Source organism: Pelmatolapia mariae, linkage group LG13 (genome assembly GCF_036321145.2).
Source record: "Pelmatolapia mariae isolate MD_Pm_ZW linkage group LG13, Pm_UMD_F_2, whole genome shotgun sequence".
NCBI lineage: Eukaryota > Metazoa > Chordata > Actinopteri > Cichliformes > Cichlidae > Pelmatolapia > Pelmatolapia mariae.
In genome coordinates this window covers 19,167,798-19,191,023 of record NC_086238.1, presented here as the reverse complement: position 1 = coordinate 19,191,023, position 23,226 = coordinate 19,167,798, and the positions used below count along the sequence as shown (strand labels likewise).

Genomic DNA, 23,226 nt, shown 5'->3' with positions numbered 1-23,226 from the left:
ACACTGGTGGCCAGCAGACCAAGGTCCAACACTTTTTATTTTATTTACTAAATTAATAGCTTTCAAATCTTCAGACATCACTTTGCCTGTAAACAGGCAATAACAGGTTCTCTCATTCTGATGCACTGTAGCATTAATAATAATAGCTGAAAGTATTCGTGCTCCATTTATTAAAAAAAAAACTCTAGTTTTGATTTAGATTGCTTTTGTTTGTTTTTACATTTATCAATTTCAGTCACTGAAAGAAATTTAATAAAAAAAACGTTTCTGTGAAGTTGCAGTGTGTTAGTGATTGCTACTCCCCTCCAGTTGGAGGCGCTGTGGGACCAACAAACAGCGGTGGTTTCCAATGGAAAGAGAGGACAGAGAAACTGTGTTGACGCTTTTATAAGCTGTAAAAACGTGATGTATAAGTGTGTGTGCTGTGTGTATATTTCTGTGGAGAGGAGAAAGAGTATAAAAAGACTGGGTCCCGCTGTATTACTCAGGCTGCACTACAGCGTCTATTCACAGGCGCGATCCCACTACTGAGCGGCACGGGGGCTTTGACCTGCTTCGTTTCCGACCTGGGCCGGTGCACCCCTCCTTAGGCGACCTGGTGGTCCCGAGCTCCCCCAGGAGCACCATATCGATGCCGAACTTAGTGCGGACACCCGATCGGCATAGTCCGCTGCAGCTCAGAGCTCCTGAGCTCAAACGATCCGCCAGCCTCAGCCTCCCGGTAGCTTGGATTACAGGCGCGCGCCACCGCACCCGGCGAGAGGTGCTCTCGTTTATGCAGGCTTTAAAGTGTCTACACGTGACGTCATCAGAGAGGGACGCTCTGTCCTGGCGGCACCTACTCATTTAAAATAACATTATTATTCCATAAATAAAAAGCTAAAGGTAAAGATTACATCACAATGTTTCATATTACAAATTCAATTCAATTTTATTTATATAGCGCCACACCGTAACAACAAATGTCTCGAGGCGCTTCATATTGTAAAGTAAACACGTTACAATAATAGAAGAATACAAGAAAATGACATATTGTAATGTAATAAAAGTGGATTGAAAACACGATTCAAAGTCACACCAGCTTCAACCATTTTACCTTTCAAGGCTAAATGTTAATAGGACACGTCCACAGATCAAACTGAAAAACATTTTCCCCTCCAAGTCTTTGTCTTCCTGACCTTTGTCAGCTCCAGTTTCTAAAATCATTCAGTACTGGTTATCTTGACACATAATCCACAACTCCACTTATTACACTTTGGTTGCAGCAATCATTTTACACTACAATATTTGGTATTGAAAAACAACAATAGTCTCCTTGAGCTGAGGAGCTGTTAATAAAACTGCTCTGTGCTGAGTCTGCATAATGACAGGAGGGTTTGTATGAATGCAAAAACTTTTATATAAAACAACTCTATTACCAGTTTGCTTCGTGCACAGGGAGTGGCAGTTTGATTATCCAGTGTCTGTACTGAATGATGCTACTTTAAGTGCTTGATGATTTGGTGGACTGCCTCTATGTGATTAAGAGACTGAAATAATGTTGTGCATGTTTCTCATCTTATCTGCTTTGCAACAAATGGTTCCTTAAAACTTCTTTAACGACTGAGCCTTTGCCTCAGATTTGATGACTAAAATGGGTGGATTACATTAAAATCTATGCTTATTCACTCCAAATTATTCTTAGACACAATAATAGATCATCCAACTTATTAGGCTGCTTTTCAATGTAACATTGTGATGTTTAATATACTGAATTGAGGTTTTCAAATTTTAAAAGTTTAAATTACATTTGCAAACAGCATATTCCATTAATGTTAATTACAAGGCACTGTATGCATGACACTATGATTTAACAGCTGAGCCGCCCTAAAAGTTTGAACCCAGAATCATCCCTGCCTCTGATCTTCATTTCTAGTCATGTTCCCAGAGGAATGTGCCATATTCATTCGCTAATGTTTCCTCACTTTTGAGAGATTTCTGTTTGATAGCCCATAAAGCCCTGCTGCATCTTAGCGAACAAAATTATTGTAAAAATTATTGTAATGTAATAAAAGTGGATTGAAAATAAGATTCAAAGTCACACCAAGTCCAACTATTTTACTTTTCAAGGCTAAATCTTAATAGGACACGTCCACACGTCTTTATATAGAGTGCTGATGATTTTTCCAGTTTTTAAAAAAATTATTTCAAAGACGAACAAACTCCCATTCCATTATTTTGGACAAATGTGTAAAAATCCATCCACATCCATCCATGTCTCTTAGCAGCTAAAGTTGTAGCCTATCACAGTTGTAGTTTCTCATATTTAATTGCATTACCTTTTACTTGTGGTGAGTGATTACCTATTTGAAGTGCATTTCAAATATTTTTTTTTTCTATGAGCAGAGAAAAACACAACATGCATTCAAGCTGTTGTTCTGTGCTGTTTACAGTCCAGCATTTTGATTTTATTTAGTAAATTAATATCTTTCAAATCTTCAGACATCAGTTTCCCTGCAACAGGCATTAACAGGTTCTCTTATACTCCTGATGCATTGTAGCATTAAACTGTAAACCACAGGGAGACTGTGGATATTACAACTGCGAAGCAAAAGATTACACATTGAAGCTCTGGATGACATAATAGCTGAAAATATTCATGCTTCATTTATTTAAAAAAGAAAAAGTAGAGCTTTGCTTTAGGCTGCTTTTGTTTGTTTTTATGTTCATTGAATACAGTCACCGAAGAAAGAAAAATGGTTATTAGTATAATTTTTACAGTTATTACGAATTATTGTTAAAAATTATTATTAGTGAAGTTGCAGTGTGTTGGTAATTTCTGCTTCCTCAAGTTGGAGACGCTGTGGGACCAACAAACAGTGGTGGTTTTCAATGGAAAGAAAGGAGAGAGAAACCGTGGTGAGGCTGTTATATGCTGTAAAACAAACAAACAAAAAAACGTGATGTATAAGTGTGTGTGCTGTGTGGGTTTTTCTGTGGAGAGAAGAAAGAGTATAAAAAGACTGGGTCCCGCTGTATTACTCAGGCTGCACTACAGCGTCTATTCACAGGCGCGATCCCACTACTGAGCGGCACGGGGGCTTTGACCTGCTTCGTTTCCGACCTGGGCCGGTGCACCCCTCCTTAGGCGACCTGGTGGTCCCGAGCTCCCCCAGGAGCACCATATCGATGCCGAACTTAGTGCGGACACCCGATCGGCATAGTCCGCTGCAGCTCAGAGCTCCTGAGCTCAAACGATCCGCCAGCCTCAGCCTCCCGGTAGCTTGGATTACAGGCGCGCGCCACCGCACCCGGCGAGAGGTGCTCTCGTTCATGCAGGCTTTAAAGTGTCTGCACGTGACGTCATCAGAGAGGGACGCTCTGTCCTGGCGGCACCTGCTCATTTAAAATAACATTATTATTATTATTGTTATTATTATTCCAGAAATTAAAAAAAGCTAAAGGTAAAGATTAAATCATAATGTTTCACATTACATATTCAATTTAATTTCATTATATAGCGCCACACAGTAACAACAAATGTCTGGAGGCGCTTCATACTGTAAGGTAAAGACCCTACAATAATAGAAGATTACAAGAAAATGACATATTGTAATGTAATAAAAGTGCATTGTGTGTGATCTAAGCTCACACCAACTTCAACCATTTTACTTTTCAAGGCTAAATCTTAATAGGACACGTCCACAGATCAAACTGAAAAACATTTTCCCCTCCAATTCTTTGTCTTCCTGACCTTTGTCAGCTCCAGTTTCTAAAATCATTCAGTACTGGTTATCTTGACACATAATCCACAACTCCACTTATTACACTTTGGTTGCAGCAATCATTTTACACTACAATATTTGGTATTGAAAAACAACAATAGTCTCCTTGAGCTGAGGAGCTGTTAATAAAACTGCTCTGTGCTGAGTCTGCATAATGACAGGAGGGTTTGTATGAATGCAAAAACTTTTATATAAAACAACTCTGTTACCAGTTTGCTTTGTGCACAGGAAGTGGCAGTTTGATTATCCAGTGTCTGTACTGAACGATGCTACTTTAAGTGCTTGATGTTTGGTGGACTGCCTCTATGTGATTAAGAGACTGAAATAATGTTGTGCATGTTTCTCATCTAATCTGCTTTGCAATAAATGGTTCTTTAAAACTTCTATCATGACTGAGCCTTTGCCTTGGGTTTGATGACTAAAGTCTCCACTCTAAAATGGGTGGATCATATTAAAATCTATGATTATTCACTCCAAATTATTCTTAGACACTATAACATCCAACTAATTAGGCTGCTTTTCAATGTAACATTGTGATGTTTATTATACTGAATTGAAGTCTGCAAATATTAAAATTTAAATAACATTTGCAAACAGCATATTCCATTAATATTAATTACAAGGCACCGTATGCAAGACACTATGATTGGGAGCTGAGCCGCCCTAAAAGTTTGAACCCAGAATCGTCCTTGCTTCTGACCTGCATTTGTAGTCACGTTCCCAGAGGAATGTGCCATTTTCATTCTATTTGGCTAATGTTTCCTCACTTTTAACAGATTTCTGTTTGATAGCACATAAAGCACTGCTACATCTTAGTCAACCCATTTAATCTCACCTACAATAATTGTTGCCGTTTTAACCCCCTGTTACATTTTAAAAAAATGTAAACATATTGTGTGTAGGGGAAGTCTAAGGACTAAAATGCATGCACTTATTTTGCAGGGGAAAATTTGGGATTAAATAGGTTAAGTAATGAATTATAGGCTCTGTTTGCTAGAGCTTTAGAACCTACTGTCTTTCAGATCACATAAGTGTAATATCGGGGGAGTATGTCTGTGCAGAGTTGTTTCATCAGTCACCTTTTTAATTGTTAATGTGGATTTTCCCTGCTTTGATTTATTTTCCTTTAGTTTGATGTTGTTTTCAGCCCGAGTTTTTCTTCAGTTGTGGCCAAACACTTTAGCACTCTAAATATCCAGCACCGATCCACAGCTGTAAAGTGAAAAGGAAATGAATTTAATGTGTTCTCAGCAAACACTTAAATTATCGTTAACAAAAAAGATACAGTTAATATTATTTTATGTCTATCTTGGATGATTGGAGGCAGTAGGCTACAGTCCAGTAATGACAGTGGGCATCAGTTGTTGTTCATTTGAGATTATGGTAATTACACAAGAGTCAAATTTGAGGGCTAAAAGTAAAATCCAGACAAAAACAAGGCAGACTTTCAGTCTTTATGGCTGTTATCAGTCTGTGGAAGTCTTTAGTCCTTAGGTAGGATGAATAAAGTCAAAATGATGTGTGTACATGTGATGTGCACTGCAGTAAAATTTATTATGAAGTCAAGACAAGCAGTTTAAGTAAATGTGACTTAGTTTTCATAGTCTCTTGATTTTTCCTTCTTTAAAAAATTATTTCAAAGAAGAAAAAAAACTTCAATTCTGTTAGTTTGGAGAGATGTGTAACAATCCATCTACGTCCATCCATTTCGTTTAGCCAATTTAAGCTTGTAGAAAGAAGAAAAAACGCATTGGTGAACCGTTTCTGTAAAGTTGCAATGAGTGATGTAATTGCTACTCTTCTCCAGGTGGAGACGCTGTGGAACCAAGAAACAGCAGTGTTTTTTAAAGGAAAGGAAGGAGAGAGAAAATGTGTTGACGGTGTTATAAGCTGTGAAAAACGTGATGTATAAGTGTGTGTGCTGTGTGTATATTTCTGTGGAGAGAAGAAAGAGTATAAAAAGACTGGGTCCCGCTGTATTACTCAGGCTGCACTACAGCGTCTATTCACAGGCGCGATCCCACTACTGAGCGGCACGGGGGCTTTGACCTGCTTCGTTTCCGACCTGGGCCGGTGCACCCCTCCTTAGGCGACCTGGTGGTCCCGAGCTCCCCCAGGAGCACCATATCGATGCCGAACTTAGTGCGGACACCCGATCGGCATAGTCCGCTGCAGCTCAGAGCTCCTGAGCTCAAACGATCCGCCAGCCTCAGCCTCCCGGTAGCTTGGATTACAGGCGCGCGCCACCGCACCCGGCGAGAGGTGCTCTCGTTCATGCAGGCTTTAAGGTGTCTACACGTGACGTCATCAGAGAGGGACGCTCTGTCCTGGCGGCACCTGCTCATTTAAGATAACATTATTATTATTATTACATAAATAAAAAGGCTAAAGGTAAAGATTACATCACAATGTTTCACGTTACAAATTCAATTCAATTTTATTTATATAGCGCCACACAGTAACAACAAATGTCTCGAGGCACTTCATATTGTAAAGTAAACACGTTACAATAATAGAAGAATACAAGAAAATGACATATTGTAATGTAATAAAAGTGGATTGAAAACACGATTCAAAGTCACACCATTTTACTTTTCAAGGCTAAATGTTAATAGGACACGTCCACAGATCAAACTGAAAAACATTTTCCCCTCCAATTCTTTGTCTTCCTGACCTTTGTCAGCTCCAGTTTCTAAAATCATTCAGTACTGGTTATCTTGACACATAATCCACAACTCCACTTATTACACTTTGGTTGCAGCAATCATTTTACACTACAATATTTGGTATTGAAAAACAACAATAGTCTCCTTGAGCTGAGGAGCTGTTAATAAAACTGCTCTGTGCTGAGTCTGCATAATGACAGGAGGGTTTGTATGAATGCAAAAACTTTTATATAAAACAACTCTGTTACCAGTTTGCTTCGTGCACAGGAAGTGGCAGTTTGATTATCCAGTGTCTGTACTGAACGATGCTACTTTAAGTGCTTGATGTTTGGTGGACTGCCTCTATGTGATTAAGAGACTGAAATAATGTTGTGCATGTTTCTCATCTAATCTGCTTGGCAATAAATGGTTCTTTAAAACTTCTATAATGACTGAGCCTTTGCCTTGGGTTTGATGACTAAAGTCTCCACTCTAAAATGGGTGGATCATATTAAAATCTATGATTATTCACTCCAAATTATTCTTAGACACTATAACATCCAACTAATTAGGCTCCTTTTCAATGTAACATGTTCATGCAGGCTTTAAGGTGCCTACACGTGACGTCATCTGGAAACAGTTTAGAAAGCCGTTAACAACATTATCTTTCAGCAATAATGACCTGATATTAGTGACAGTTAAGGTTAACACGCTTAACACTAAATAAAGTGTTTTGTTGTTGAGTTTGTGTTCCCCCTCACAACGTCATTCAGTTACTGAAGAATAAACCTGTAATTATGGAAAGTTTTTTTTTTATGGAAACTGCTGAAAAGCAGCTTATGAGTCATATACAGTGCTTCATGGTCAAAGCTGTCTCTAGTGTTACTGCTGGTTCGGTAAGCAATACCATTTTTATAATAACGGTAAAAGATCACACACTTAAATTTGTGATGTTTTAATATTGCTTTTAATAGGGGAATCAATCAGTCATCTGGGAGCCTGTGGTAGAGTGCACATTTGGGGTTTGTTGTGTAATTTTGTTGAGATGACTGTGCAGGAAGAAGACCCAGATGAAACAGGTAGAGATTCAAAACACACGCAATGATGTCATTGTGATTCTGATGTTACTCTTTTAAGGGCATACTTTTACACACACAATCCATACATGTAATCCTCTCCACACCTCGCTCTGACGACATTACTTATGTGACAAGTCTTTTTTGTATATCTGATACAGGCAGTGACTTCATTGCCTTCCCATGTAATAAACTTTGATATACGTACAAGAAAAAAAGAGGGAAAATTCCTTCAGAGAGATCTCAAGTTACAACTTGAGAACATGTGGCAATGCGATGGCCTGCTTGCCTGACTGGCCTGTAAGTTACCTTTCTGTACTGCAGAAACGAAAGAACAGGCCAACACAACATCTGGAAACTCCCTGGTTTAGTGTTCTTCTTCCTCCTTCAGTTGAAACATGAATAATAGGCTGACCCATCTGTGAGTCTGAAGCCCACCTATGCATGAAGAACACACACCATAAAATGAGTGATTGCAGCTCTGTTTCTAGGTGTCTTCTCCATGCCCGTCTTTGCTGGCTGATGTCTCAGTCATGGGACAATCCAGTCTGTTCCACTCTTTCTGTTTGTTACAAAGCCCCAGCTCTAAACTGGACAAGGACATTCTTGTTTTTTAAGAGCAGAAGAAAGTGCTAGTTTGTGTGAAATTTGGAAAATTAAGTGACCTGTTAGCATTTTTCACATTTAACATCCTTGGAAGGAAGCTGGCGGGATGGTGAACTGACCTCAGCTGGATGTTCAGGAGAAGGTTTGGACCAAGGTTTGTGGTCGAAACAGAGTGTAAATGCTGAGGCTGTGATTTCTGTGACTGCAGATGTGCAACACACTACAGGATGTTTCAGTGTTTTTATGTTAAATCAAAAAAACACGCAAATATCAACACATTCAAGTAAAAGTTTGCAGAGCTCCTCCTTTCTCTCTGATCATGAAGTTGTCTTTAGGCCACAGTCCTAGAGAGAATTTGTGGAGGGAGCTGAAGCTTTGAGTTGCGAAGCAGCAGCCAAGAAACCAAAATGATTCTGAGTTTCTCTGAAGAAGAGTGACCCAAAATCCCTCCTGGGATTTGGCCAAACCTGGTGACCAACTACAAGAAATGTCTTACTGCTTGGCACTGTTGGTCGCCACCAAGTCATGTTCTGCTTTGGGGATCAAATACTTAGTTCACTCAGTGACATGCAGACCAATTTATAACATTCATGTCATCTTTTTCCTTGGAAGTTTGGTTGATATTCTGTCCTCTCCATCAAAATGAAACTAGTCTAAAAGATTGCTCACTTCCAAAGAAGTGAGCAATCTTGCAAATTCAATCAGGGGATCAAATAATTATTTCCCTAGTTGTGTTTTTTCACATTGTGAATAGTGGTTTTTTTAGTAAAAGTACCCCCACATAAGTTTATGTTTGTATGTATGTATTGTATGTTTATATAGCATCTAAGCTCACATGATCATACAAATATCTCAGTGGGTTAGAACAAAACAACGGACAGATGATGCAGCTGTGCCACACATCAGTTCTTTCGTTGCTATCTTGGCTAAGATTATTAGACAAAATTTTAGTAATTTTTAGTTTCATTTCCTGGTTAACTAGTCTAAAAGGAATTTCTTCATGCCAAGCTGGTTGAATGTCCCTGTTTAAGATCATGTGGCTACACCTGCTGGGGGCAAATGAGGTCAATTTATGTCAGAGAGAAGCCAAATTTCAGAAGAAAACCATGAGTAATAAAAGAAGGAAGAAATATAAGATAACTACGTGCGGGTGTGTGGTTTATCTGCATGATAACCTACTCATGTGAACTTTTCCCATGATAAAAGAAGCCACACCTAACAAATGGATTAGACACATTTTCTCTTTTTAACTAATCTGCGAGGCGTTCAAAGACAAATCAAAAAACATTCGTTAATAACCAGTCTCACAGCAGAGAGGCAAAATTTAGAAACAAAAAAACGGAACTTTTATTAGTGTCGTATTATTTCACCATCCACCTACCAAAGGTCTGGGTCATTTCTGAACGCTCTGTAGCTCGTCTGCAAGCTGCGTTCACAGACCACTCTGCTTCCCTCATCTTCTTCAGTGTTGCTCAGAAGCCTGAAATGCACATCAGAAATGCAGTCCAACATGTGGATGTGCAGAAATGTTTGCATGACAGAAGCAGTAACATGTTTTATTCTAATAATATTGTCTCTGATAAAGACAAACGTTCATGCAGATTTCCAATAAATCATAACCCAACAACAACAACAAAAAAAACAAGAAAAAAAAAACAGCACACATTCCTCTGATCATACTTGCTTTCGAGTCAGGTCTGTGACGATAATCTGTTCACTACAAAAGGTGTAACACTGAAAATGCAGCAGGATTATCTTTGGTAAAGATGAGAACGTAGAGATATAAAACACACAAGGAAAAACATGAGAAAATGAGTCATATGTGCAAAAAAACTCTAAGTAAGAGGAAATGACATTACTGAGGTTTTCTAATGAAAGAGGCAAATTTACCCCGGTACAAAAAAATAAAGGTGCATTTAAACGCCTTTTTAAAAAAAAACAATATACAGTTCCCTCTAAGGCACCCTTCCCTTTGATGGAAATGTCCCTACAGATTTAAAAGCAATACTAAAGTTTTGTTTTCTCTTTGTATTAACTTCAGTCTCTTACACATCCTTCATTTTCGAGTCTTCTTGTAAACAGAGTTAAAAGAAAGAAATGTTTTGATAATTCACCTTAATTATTGGGACACAAAACCTCACATATTTCAACAAAAGGGTGTTTTTGTTTCTTTTCCTTTTTTTAAGGGAATCAAATGAGCCCCTAGAAACACACGAATGTGCAACTGTCAACTATTTCAATCTAATAAAAGACAACAACTGAACAATCTGACAATCATTTCTAACAAGCAGTAACACAAAACAGATTCGACACAAGTCGTCTTGGACGGGAACACCTCTAAAATCTTGTCTACTCACAAAGATTTAGTTCAAATGAAAAGGTCAAATATTTAAAGACCCCACAAAGCGAAACAAGTCCAAGTTATTATGAAATTAACCACTGAGAGTATTGGGACTTCCTTAACGCTGCTGACTTTTCTTTGGTAATGACAATGTGGTAATGCTCACCACAGTGTGTTTTTCAACACACAGGGAAACAAGCATTTTATCAGCTTTGCTATTTTTTCCAAGTGTCCTTTAATGGGGTCGTTAAACATTTTGAAGAAGCAGTAAGACACTCTGTACAAGCTACTCTACGCTCACTTCACCAGCTCAATAACAAAAACCCACTTTACACTTTACAATAACAGTCTATCAGAAAGAAAACAGAGTTCTTTACAGCAAACCGAGCTGTGGGTTAGGGCTTGTATGCTACATGCTTTCACACAAACATGCTCTCTGCAGATCACATAAAACAAATTGATTACAGAATAACTGACGAGGATTTTTCCCTTTTCTCTTTTTGCCACTGAGAGGTCCCTGCAGCAGACTCGCTCCCAGGTTTACAGCTGAAGCACAGTCTCCCTGCTCACTTATGCCACCCAGCTGCCCTGATGTAGTGTCCACATGGTCAAGTCAAGAGGAATGTTCAATTTCAAGGCCATCCTTGGCGACTTGAATGTTTAGCTCAATCAGACAAATAGTGTTAGCGTAACACACCAGAGCCTTCATCCTTCAGTCTCTAGAGCTTCTTGATCATATCTAATATTTTTCAAACAAACTTGTTTGTAAGTCAGCTATAAAAAGTGATTAAAAACAAAAACAAAAAAACAAGAAGTGTCTGATGATTAAACAGCACTCAAACTTCCATAAGCTCACTACAATGTCAAATGCCTGTTTTTATGCTATTTTCTTGTGGACTTAACATGATTTTATTGAGCAACAGTGCAAAAGCTTAAAGAACGAGTACAGGTCACTGTAACAGAGCAAGCTAACTGGCAGGCTTTTTTTTAAGGGAGAGTGGTTGGAAATGTAAGGCACTACAGTCTCAGTTGGAGCGTCTCTGCGTCTTTCACCACTTCGACCAATCTGCTTGGGGATGCCCGTCATCGTTCAGAAACTCCGAGAACATTTACTGACCAGTTCATTGCCATCCTCGCATTCAAAATATGCATAATCAGGGGCGCACGGATCTTTCCTGCGGTTCAGAGAAAGTCTCCCTCGGGCCAACGTGTGCAAAAGTACAAAGGAGCGGCTCGGCAGCTTGCTCGCATGTGCAGCATCTCGGGTGCAGAGAGGCGGCACGTGCGACCAATGAGGATGGCGGGATGGAAGAAGCTTCTAGCACAGAAGAAAAAGTGAGGGGGCATATTTGTGCATGTGCTTACAGGCGAGTGAAAGGACCCACGTGGAGAGGTGCTCTCAGTTTGGGAGAGGAACAGGAGTTGGTGGTGAACAGGGTGGAGGAAGATGGGGAGGACGAGTAAGGTGAAGAGGACGCAGACGAGGAGTCGCCGCTGTTTAGGGTGAAGACACTGGAAATGGCCACGTCCACAATGCCTTGACATAACTCTGGATATAGTTTCCTGCAGTAGGAAAGGATAAATAAAAACAATAATAAAAATAATAATAAACATTTCAAATTTTAAACAGATGTGAAATTTGTTATATTTTAGATGGAAAAACACTGCTAAAGGACACCGTAACATGGAAGGTACTGACTGTGCACAGGCTGGAGCGCCGTTGATTTCAATGAGCCACACTTTGAAGTTCTCGTCCACCATGAAATCAAATCCAAAAAGCTGGAAGCTCTGATAGGACAGGTGCTTGGTGCTGATTGCGGACTCGATGCATGTCAGACAGCTCCTGTGAAACCAGACACCCAAAATCATCACTGATCATCCTTTTATAACAAAGTACTTTGAGTGATGAGAGCAGCCAGCATTTGCCAAACATCAGTCACGTTTTCACAACAGTAATGGTTGTATACTGCTGTTATTAACACCAGTATATGAGGTTTAATCGCACACCGACAGTTTTTAAGAGTTGTGATTGGGCGCTATATGAATTGTAAGGTAAAGGCCTTTCAATAATACAAAGAAAACCCGACCAATCAGATGACCCCCTATGAGCAAGCACGTGGCAACAGTGGGAAGGAAAAACTCCCTTTTAACAGGAAGAAACCTCCAGCAGAACCAGGCTCAGGGAGGGGCGGCCATCTGCTGCAACCGGTTGGGGGCGAGTGGATAAAGAAAGAACAAAGACATGCTTTGGAAGAGATTCACAAATTAATAATCACCAATAATTATATGCAAAGTGGTGTAAAACCACTCATATATCTGTTAAAAAACAGTTACGAAAAGAGGTTCTGCTAAAAACCACAATCTTCCTTTTCCTGTACAAAACCACAGCATATGTTTAAAGCTGTGTTTATTCACACAGGACGCAAGAAGGGTAACTACAAAAAAGCAAGGAGTAGATAAGCGAGAGTGAAAACATGAACCCCCATGATAATGTTGGGAGGATCAGGTCCAGGAATTGTTCAAAGTTCCTATTTCGCACGTTGTAGCACAACAAGAGAAAGTCCACATCAGACATGTTCTCAGCTAGGAATACTCTGTGCAGTTTGGACAAGAGAGCTCTCAGTCTGGAGCACTAAAGAGGTATGACACATGATACTCACCCTCTCTGTGAATTCTCTGGACAATTACTCTCACATGGACTCAATCATCATATTACCGAGCTGATAGAGTGTGCTTTAACTTAAATTGTAGCTTGGTCAGGTAATGTCTCGGAAGTTTCATGCGTTAAAGAGGTAAAAACCAGCAGGATTCAGGAGGAAAACGGGAATAATAATCACCTGGCAAAAATATCACTACAGAAAGCTTCATTGTTTATTTTTCATCAGATTAATAAAGATCCCAACTTGTCTCTAGTTAAAATCAGCAGCTTTAACTCTATCTTATGCAGCTATGTGACATTATGTCTGATTTCTAATTTAAAAAAAATAATAATATTTTGCCCTTTAGTGTGGCATAAAAAAAGCTAAGCTCTGCTTTTTATCTAAGAACTAATAATAAAAACAATAGCAAAATAGGTGCCTACTTTATGATCTGCTTTATCTGAGGTAATATGGTGGTCTCCAGCATGACGTTGTGAGTGTTCAGCAGGTACAGCCTGAACTCGTCAAAGAACATCTCGTTCCCCTCCTCGTATCGGCCGTAGTTCTGGGAGTGCTCTTTCTGGATGCAGTGGTTAGTCAGGTGACTGGTCATGTCCTGCAGGTCTGAGCTGTTGTAGGGCTCCGAGGAGGTCCGCAGCACGCCCTCGCGGTATAAGTAGATGTTATACTGATGGTCCACTAGCACCCAGCTCCTAGCAATAGCATAAACATAAAGCTAAGCTGTTAAGTTGGGACATAGCAGTGCTTTCTCTGTGGCTTTAAGTTTGGCAAAAAAAAAGAAAAAGAAAAAAAAACCTGCCTGATGTCAAATTTCCGATGTCCCGGCTCAAGAAGCAGAGGCTTCTCCAAGTACTTCTGAATAACATGAACCTGTCCCTGATTGTCAATATAGTCCAGCAACTCATTAGCATCGTGGGATATCAAAATACCAGCACCTGTAGTAATACAAAACAAGAAGAAAGAAACACACACACACACATTTACAGATATATTTATATATATATGAAGCTTCCAACTAGTATCTTGTTTTTAACCAATTAAATACTAAATATAGATATCACCTTTAGCTCCAGCAGAGGACTTGGCTATCCACACTGTACCCTCTGCGCTTTCTTTCTTAGTGTTATAGGAGGCCAAGAAAACTTCCCGCTCATCTGTCTTCGGATTGCTCTTCAGATGGCTGATGCCATTCATAGCAGGAGCAACAGGTGTGTTGAGGTTAGTGGGATAGATGATGTAGGACTCTGGAAACCAGTTACTGGAGTCAGACAGCTCTGGGCTGGTCTTTATTAGCCTAGTGTTTAAGAAAGAGGTCAGAAGGAAAGTGGTCATGTAATAAACTGCAGCGTCAGTAACATGAATGATGTCAGGAATGAGAGATTTGCACACACTTGACCAAGGATGCCTTTCTGCAAAGCTTGTCGGCCCCCCTGTAGTAATTCACCAGCTGCACCAGTCCAGGTTCATGGCCTGTAAGGTCACAGTGAGGATGCTTTACCGTCTGTTCATATATCCGCATGCACAGTGCACAGAAACTCTCAATAAGAGAGACAATCTTTCCACAGGATGCAGCCCTGCACAGTCACAGCTGCTTTCTCATCCTGAAAGGGTGGACACCAAAAATAGCCCGAAAACAATTCTCAAGAAACAAGAAAGAAAGTCTGACTTACCTAAACGCCCAAAGGGTAATCTGTTCCGCTCACCCAGCATCAAGTTGAATCTGGGATTGTCTCTTTTCAGCCTCTTCCATTGCCCGGTTGAGAGGAGGATTTTGGAAACTTCAGCATAAACAGTACTGTTGTCGTCACGGGAAACAAAGGTGTACATAGGGGCGTTCATAATGCCGCTGCGATAGGGGGTCAGGGGTTTAATAAAAACGGTTTAGTGTGTGAGTAACTTAGCTGTCTGTCTAGTTGTGCGGCTGTCGGGTTGGCACTGCAGCAGACAGAACGGTTGGGGTTATCTCCTCTGTCCGTGCCATGATGATGAGTCAGTCATATCCCCTCCACACTTCCCAGTTAACTCAAACTGGTGCTCGGAAGATTAATTTCAGCACTCCGTGGCTAACGTGTATTATATATAAAACACCATGCCACCTGAAGAATTTTCACATAAGTCGGCACAGGGTTATTTCAGAAGCACCAGACAAGGGTGTGACTGACTGCTGATACCGGCTACTGGGGCTGGTCCCGTCTGGATAAATTTACATCCCGTCTCCGGATTAGCTAACGTTATAGCTAACGGTCTGCGACAATTGCTAACAGTTATCTACAAGACACTTCCGGTATTTGTCCTCAAATACAAAGGCAAAAGTCACAAGAAGCGGAAACATTAACTAAGTGGATAGTTTGCTTCACAATATCACAAACACGGGCTATTCTCCCACCGCCGGCGTGCGCTTTATTCTCTGAAAATCAGCAGCAAACCCTGTCATCCACCGTCGACAGCATAAACACCACCGCGCAACCGTTGTGGTTAGTGTAGTTTTCGAATAGAGTGATGTCCAGGATAATATCCGTTTAAATATTTATTTTATATTTTTAAAGCAATTTAACACAAAATGAATTAGATATGTATAAAAAATCTACTTCATTTAAACTCGATTTTGATTTAATTCAAAGTCTGCATGAAGTTCAACGACAAGAGTACTACATTTCCCAGAATTAAACCCTCTAAAGCGGCAATGCCGTATGCGTATTGTAGCCACGAGATGGCGTCGTAGACCTCACTAAAATTAGCAGACCTGTGTACTGTTGGCAAATTAGTCCGCAGAAAAAAGTCTTTAAACTGAAGAAAAATCGCTCCACGCTTTATATTAAAGTTCCTCTTACTTTTAAAATAACTAACATCAATCACGAAACTTTTCGTGAAATTTGATAACGAGGTATATTAGCTTTTGTAGCCTGGACTGGGCGGAACTGGAGGATAAATGGAGCACTCCCTACTTGTGACAACTTATGGGTCTCGTTCCAATATGTAAAAAACTTAGTTGTTTCATTTCGTTTACTTTAATGTCCCAGTCTCGTCATCATTATTCAATGTTTTATGTATTCAAAAACCTAAAATCGTTGCTTCTTTGCGCTGACTCCCTGTATTGGGTGAAAAGTTTTCCGACGGCCACAGTTGTAAATTTTTTCAGAGCGAATTGGAACGAGACAGGAAGTCCTAGTTTCGGGAGGGAGAACAAACTAGAGGCGGGAATTACCGCTACTGTAAACATCGAGTTAAAGTGCATTACAAAAGTTGTTACGAGTGTATTCATATATATATATATATATATATATATATATATATATATATATATTTATCATTTTTTGACAAGATATCAGTAATAGTAAGTGACGTCCATTATGAATACTGTTGTTTGTTGTGACGCATTTTCAGATACCAGTTCAGAAAAGTTGGGTGCATCGAGACTGATAACCTGTTTTTACTGCAGCTCTCCGTGGTTCAGCTACATATACAGAGATTTAGATTACTTTTAGCCTTGTCACTAACTATTCATCGTTGGAGATAATGCCCAGGGAGGCAGTTGTATGTTGCTTTATGTGGGGAGTTTTATTTAAGTCTGAGAAAACGAAATGTATTTAGAATTTATCTCAGCTGGGACGTGGAGTATCAAAGACATGGGCGTTTAACAGAAAGGAAGGATTTTAATGAAGGCTGTTCAGTTTCAATGCTGTGTGGCCTACCATTTTTAAAGCTGGATTCAAATCACGTGTTTATTTGTTTTTTAATTCCTTTCATTTATATCAAAATCACTATAACTCGGTGTTACTGCATACATGGTTATTTAAGTATGTAACGTAATTAAGTGGCAACTTTTACTCTGTATGGGTTTTGGGGAGAGTTGTGCCTTGGCATTTACTGGGGTCATGTATTTTTAATAACTCTTGTCCCTTCGTCTTCACCAGGCTGGAGCAGGCCAGGCATGAGTGGCGCACACCTGGACGAATGGCAGAAGAGGTCCTTTGACATTTCATCTGGCAGCTGTACACCTGAACAGACGGCTGATGCCTACCGGGCCCACATCCTCTCCATTCAGTATGCATGGGCAAGCTCCCAGCTCTCTCAGGCCGGCATGGCCAGCCTGCTCAGGACCTACTCGGAGCGCTACGCTACAGTGCTGGACTCGGATGACCCGCGCACAGGGCTCAACAACTATGCAGAAAGCGCGCTCCATCTGGCCCGCAGTCAGAGGAACTACAGCGACAAATGGGAGTCATCCCTCACTGCAGAGAGCGTGCTGGAGTTGCCCAGCGTTCGGAAAACAATTCAGCCAAAGACAGGAGGCGAGAGCTTTGTGGTGGCACCAGCTGACGTTAACATAACTGTGGGGCAAGAGGGTAAAGGTAGCTCTCTCACTCCTCCCTTTAAAGCTGTGCAACCACCGCAGCTTAAATCAGAGGTTAAAATCACAGCCAGTATCCCTGCTAATGTTTCTGTGGAAAGGCCCAGCAGTCACGATGAGATTTCAGTCAATCCACCCTCATTCCCCCGACCTCCAGCTCAGCCACAGTCTGTGTTTAGTCGTCCTTCTCCAGCTCTCCCACATATAAACCCTGGCCCCGCAGGGGTCACGCAGCACTATCAGTCCTCCTTCTTTCCCACCTCCAACACATCGAAGCGGAAAAATTTTTACAACACAGACGGAGGTGATGTTGGCAGAGAGCAAAATGGCGGTCAAGTGTCATCAGACCCGCAGGCTGTTACCACCTTCAAAACAGCTCGTGAGCAGTTTGTCGTTGACCAGCAGCGAAAGCACTCCCATCAGCCTCAGAGAGGTCAGGCCCCTGGGATGGCGGCAACTGTGAAGAAATCTCTGGGCGCCAACAGGCCTCGAGGTGCATTTTCAAAATTTGTGTCTCCCATTCCACGACAGGAAGAGGAGGGAAGTGTGGCGAGCCGTAATTCCAATCAGGAACCTCAAATCCTGGACGAGCGTCTGAAAAACTTTGAGCCAAAGATAATCGAGCTGATCATGAGTGAGATCATGGACCACGGGCCTCCGGTGGGCTGGGACGACATAGCAGGTCTGGAGTTCGCCAAGACTACCATAAAGGAGATTGTGGTTTGGCCCATGCTGCGACCTGACATCTTTACTGGCCTCCGTGGCCCGCCCAAAGGCATCCTGCTGTTTGGACCGCCGGGAACCGGAAAAACTCTAATAGGTAAATGTATTGCCTGTCAATCAGGTGCCACTTTCTTTAGCATCAGCGCCTCATCACTCACATCCAAGTGGGTGGGTGAAGGAGAGAAAATGGTGCGAGCTCTGTTTGCCATTGCCCGCTGCCACCAGCCTGCTGTCATTTTCATCGATGAAATCGACTCCCTGCTGTCCCAGCGGACGGACGGTGAGCACGACTCCTCGCGCAGGATAAAAACAGAGTTTCTGGTCCAGCTAGATGGAGCGGCCACTGCAGCAGAGGACCGCATCCTGGTGGTGGGTGCCACCAACCGGCCCCAGGAGATCGACGAGGCAGCACGACGACGCCTGGCGAAGCGGTTATACATCCCCCTGCCCGAAGCGACTGCCCGACGGCAGATAGTGACAAACCTCATGGCTCAGGAGAAAAACCAGCTGGGAGAAAGCGAGGTGGAGAGGGTGGTGACAGCCACGGAGGGCTTCTCCGGAGCCGATATGACTCAGCTGTGTCGAGAGGCAGCACTGGGGCCCATACGCAGCATCCAGCTCAGTGACATCGCCACCATCACTGCGGATCAGGTGCGACCCATCATCTACAGTGACTTCCACGAAGCCCTGAAGACTGTACGTCCCAGTGTGTCATCAAAGGACTTGGAGCTGTATGAAGAGTGGAATAAAACCTTTGGATGTGGGCGTTAAACTTTTCTTTGTCTCCATTCAGGTTCTGGGTGTTGAAAGAAATGGAAAATGTAAAGACGTTAAATGCTTTCTTTGTTCTGCACAAACCCGACAAAGTGGGAGGACCCAGTACTAAAAACGAAGAATGACAGTCTCATGAAAGTGCTGAAAACTATAAGATGGGTCTCTTTAATGCAGTCTTTCTGTTTTTTTTTCCCATATATTGCCAAATACCCCTATGATGGGAAGTTGGCCTTATCTGTGTGATGAAGAGCTGAATTCAGTTTTTTTTGTTTGCCTACGAAAAACAGGGCTTCCATAAATGACAAGGAAAACAGAATTAGAGAAGAGAAAAGGACATTTTTATTGGCTACCAGTTAAATAGTTATTTTAAGCCTCTGTATCAGCTTAGTCCAGTCATATTGGATTGCACAGGTGAACAGGTGCCTCTTTTATGAGTGTAAGTGTAATGTGTTAGTCTCTGTGCTAGTGGTCTGTTGTTTTGAGGTTTTTCAACACTACTTGTAGAGGTCAGGGTGTCGTAACATGAAGAAAAAATGAAGAAAACCTTACCTCGTTCCCACTTTGTACTGAGAGAATTTGCCATCTGCGTTCAGCTTTTTGGTCATTTTCAGGTGTTTGTGCCGGTCAGGCTGATTTTGTTCCAATACCACTTCTGTTGCTTTGTGATCCGGTGTTAGGTAGTGTGTATTATACATAAACCATTTTCCAGTTGAAGCCCTGTTTTCCATTTAAATTCCATCTAGTATTTCACATCAAGGATAGACATTCACAGTCGAATTATGACTTAATCCTTGTCATCTGTTTGGTCTTTTTCAGTTAACTGCATGGACGGAATTGTTTATGTCCCTAATAAATGTATATATCACACGCACACATCTCCACAAGTTTTTGTCTCAGAGTGTGACAGTAAGCAGTAAGTTTATCTCTGGGCTGTGGTGACATATCCGATCCCATGTGATCCACAGAGGGCAGTGTGATCACGTTTGAACACCACAACCACGGTTTGCCTGAAGTCTCACTGTCCTGAAATGTTCCTGAGGCTGGATGTGTTAATCATATCCGCGGAAGTTGGGCAACACGGAGAGTATCCTGGGTCTTGTGTTTAAAAAGAGAAAAAAAAGAAAAACTTTGCCTGTCTTCCTGTTAGTGATTAAGACAGCAGTGTTACTGCAATACATCCCTTTTGCAGGGCCTCTGTGTTAGTTCTGATCCATGGAGTTTGTGTCCAGTCAAAGTGTTTGCAACTGTTTTCTCAGTGAAGACGTCCCTCATGCAAGCGGTGTGAGGATTTTTAACATTATGTTTTTCAAGTTAAATCCCTCACTGGTCACACATGCACTACCACTGAAGGGGGCCATTATAGATTGTGCACACATGAAACAAAATCTCATGTAAATTTAATCAAGAAATCTTTGAGAATCTGGAAGACCATGAAAACGGGGCTTTCATTTATTTTTCATCTTTTTTGTCAGGTCCCTGATAAATATTTCACACTTGTGTTGTTGGCCACCGTATAGAAACTTTGTTGAATTAGCCAGCAGTGAAAGTAGTCACACACGCACCCTTACCCCGCCCACCCGGGTGGGCTTCTCCGATCGCGGGGACTCCTCACAGCTGGACCAGGACAGATGTGCAGAATTCCTCTGGTGCAGACAGGATCTATAGAGCCCGTTGAGTATGGACTGAAAACTGTGCCATATGGTGTAAGCTTGTAGCTCAATTTGACTGTGGCTGTGAAGCAAGTGGTCACATCTGGGGCAGTGTGGTCACAAACAAACACATTGCACAGTACATTTACAGGGAAGAAAATAAGGTCATTTTACTGAATCATTTTGAAAGCGTATTTTTATCCTTAATACAGATTCAAGCTGAGGTAGAAATAAGTATAAGCGCTTGGTGTTGCTTTGTTCCCTGTGTTCACGTATATACAGTTGTGGAAGAACTACACAAGCTGTGCTCAAGTAGAAGTTTAAATGTAATAAGTAATAGGAATAAAATTCCAGCATTTGAAATCTTATGTTATTTGTAATATAGAAGTCTTACAGTTAAAATTATTACTATATTTATTCAGAGTTCTTTCCAATGTATCTATATTGTGCATTTACAGAATGCATTGTTTGATGCAGGGTCCACTAATTCCATACTGCCTTCAGATTGGCTAATAGGAAAGAGTACATCCTGCTGTTGTATGCCACCAATATTTTATTTAAAGAAAAACATTCTGTGCTACCAACCATAAAATTAGACTGTGTTTGCTGGCTATTACTGAAAAAAGGGGTTTCTTTACTCTGTTTTACCACAGCGCAGTCTCCAGAGTGGAAAAATTGAGTCCTGCAAAAACTGCAGTTCCTCTAATGGCCACTTGAGGCTGGCTCCAAAAGCAACAGTCCACACAGACTCCCGTGTTATAATGTCCAACTTCACAATGTTAAATAACATATTTACAGCCTGCTAATAAAGCAGTCTGGCCTCTATGGGTAGTTTTACTGCTTGTAACAGTGAGCTTGGTGAACTTTTTAAAAAATAATTAATTCACCTGGAATGGTTGAGGTCATATTCATTGACAGGTGTATTGATGCAAGCAGCCAGAGATGATCTGGGTCTGCTGGACCTTATCCACTGCTTTGAGTTATTAAAGTGAATCCCTTCGATCTGCCTGTGCTGCTGTGGCCTTTTACAGTATTTTAATAGGTTATCTGAGTAATACTATGGCGTGCTGTGTGAGACAGACTATCTAAGAAGTTTGTGCTGAGTGAAACGGTAGCATTTTAGTAGTCTGTTAGTTAGCACTAATTAGCTATATATGAATCTGTCTGTTCACATGTCTATTAATTATGATACCACACTTTTTTTTTGCTTATTGTCCAGCTTGCAGCACTGTTTACATTGTAACAATTCAATGTAAAATTCTCAGTCTGAAAGGTAGATAAATGTGAGAGTAAAAGAACATAATATGTTTTGTTTGGGGGTTTTTTTCAGCCTTTTGATTAAATATGCTGAGTTAATTTCTGCTACTGAGTATTCTCCTTCTGCAGAACATGCAAACATGCACTTAATGTCCCCATTGCTCATTTATTGAGACATATCTTTACATGATCAAGCTGCATTCCTAAGTAGTGAAATCCATGTGAAGAAATGCCAAGACAGGCAATCAAATGTAATCTGCACATGTTGAGAAACACCGGTAAAAACAGCGCTCCCATTTGTGAAGTTTGCAGTAAATGTTCTATTATGGTCTTCCACTAATGAACCGCAGCCCGGCAAAAGTGTGAAAAATAGTAATTTCAGACTTCTTGTTGGAACATGTTAAAGCCACCACTCTGGTTTAGTCTGCTTCTTGAAGGAGTATTTCTGTCCAGGGCTGAAAGGGGAAGTGAGATCTGGGATTCTGGCAGGGCCAGAGTTGGTTGGCCAGATTATCCCTCTCATGCAAATGCCCTCCCTCCCCTGTTGGGTCCCAGTCAAGCGTAGGGGGGCTCAGCGCTGGCCACAGCTGCTTCCCGTTTCTGCTAAATCACACAGCAGCCATCTGGACAAGGCTGTCTCAGCGCTCGGCGCTGCCGAGCTCCTCTGCCGGCCCCGAATGAGCATCTCCAGACAGACCTGGCCCTCAGAGCCCTGGCCCCTGCCTTCTGCTCCGGTGGCTGATCCTCCCTGTCCCAGCTCTCTGCCGCTCTGAGGACCATCCAGACTCTTCAGGTCTTGGACGCACGGCACACGTCGACATGCTTTTGTATTTGTGTGTGTGTGTGGAGTATGTACCTTGCAATATTTCAGTCCCATATTGTCCCTTTGGTGATTTATTATCTAATGTGGCAAAATTAAATTTTAATTGAGTTAGTATTCGCCTTTTTTTCCGTGCAAAACAAGTCTACAGTGTGGGTGTGTTTGTTTACTCTTCACTCCCTCTTAATTTTCTCACCGTCCGCTTTTTTTTTGTGTTTGTTTGTTTCTTTGCACAAATGCCAGTCATTCACTGTTTGTTACCCTTTTCTTTGACAGCTAGAGCTGGCAGCATGAATGACATGTAAACTTAATTATTTGACAGACTTTGAGGAGCGTGTGAAGAGAGCGAAATGTGGGAACGAATCTGAGGGAAACTTTCCGTTAACTCCCGAGTTAATTTTGCCGAGCCCGACCCCAATTTGTAGATTTTCACATTTCCTTTGGCACACGGATATCCAAGAGGTCTGCTTTCTCCTTACTTCTACAGCCATCTTTAAAAACAGAAAAACAAAACAGAAACACTCTTCCCACACTATTTGCATATATAAAATATCCTTTAT

General features: G+C 41.3%; 2 protein-coding genes across 2 annotated transcripts; one reads left to right on the top strand and one right to left on the bottom strand.

The window, feature by feature from the left end:
• Positions 1–9,384: 9,384 nt before the first annotated feature.
• Positions 9,385–15,524, bottom strand: ttl (tubulin tyrosine ligase). Its single transcript, XM_063491893.1, has 7 exons — positions 14,763–15,524; positions 14,484–14,562; positions 14,154–14,386; positions 13,892–14,027; positions 13,515–13,784; positions 12,132–12,275; positions 9,385–11,995 (listed from the first exon to the last, which is right to left on the bottom strand). The coding sequence occupies exons 1-7, from the start codon at positions 14,929–14,931 to the stop codon at positions 11,794–11,796; spliced, it is 1,233 nt and encodes a 410-aa protein (XP_063347963.1). The 5' UTR covers positions 14,932–15,524; the 3' UTR covers positions 9,385–11,793.
• Positions 15,525–17,012: 1,488 nt separating this feature from the next.
• fignl1 (fidgetin-like 1) lies at positions 17,013–19,756 on the top strand. Its single transcript, XM_063491627.1, has one exon. It carries the CDS (start codon positions 17,024–17,026, stop codon positions 18,935–18,937), a length of 1,914 nt encoding a protein of 637 aa, XP_063347697.1. The 5' UTR covers positions 17,013–17,023; the 3' UTR covers positions 18,938–19,756.
• The last annotated feature ends 3,470 nt before the right edge of the window (positions 19,757–23,226 follow it).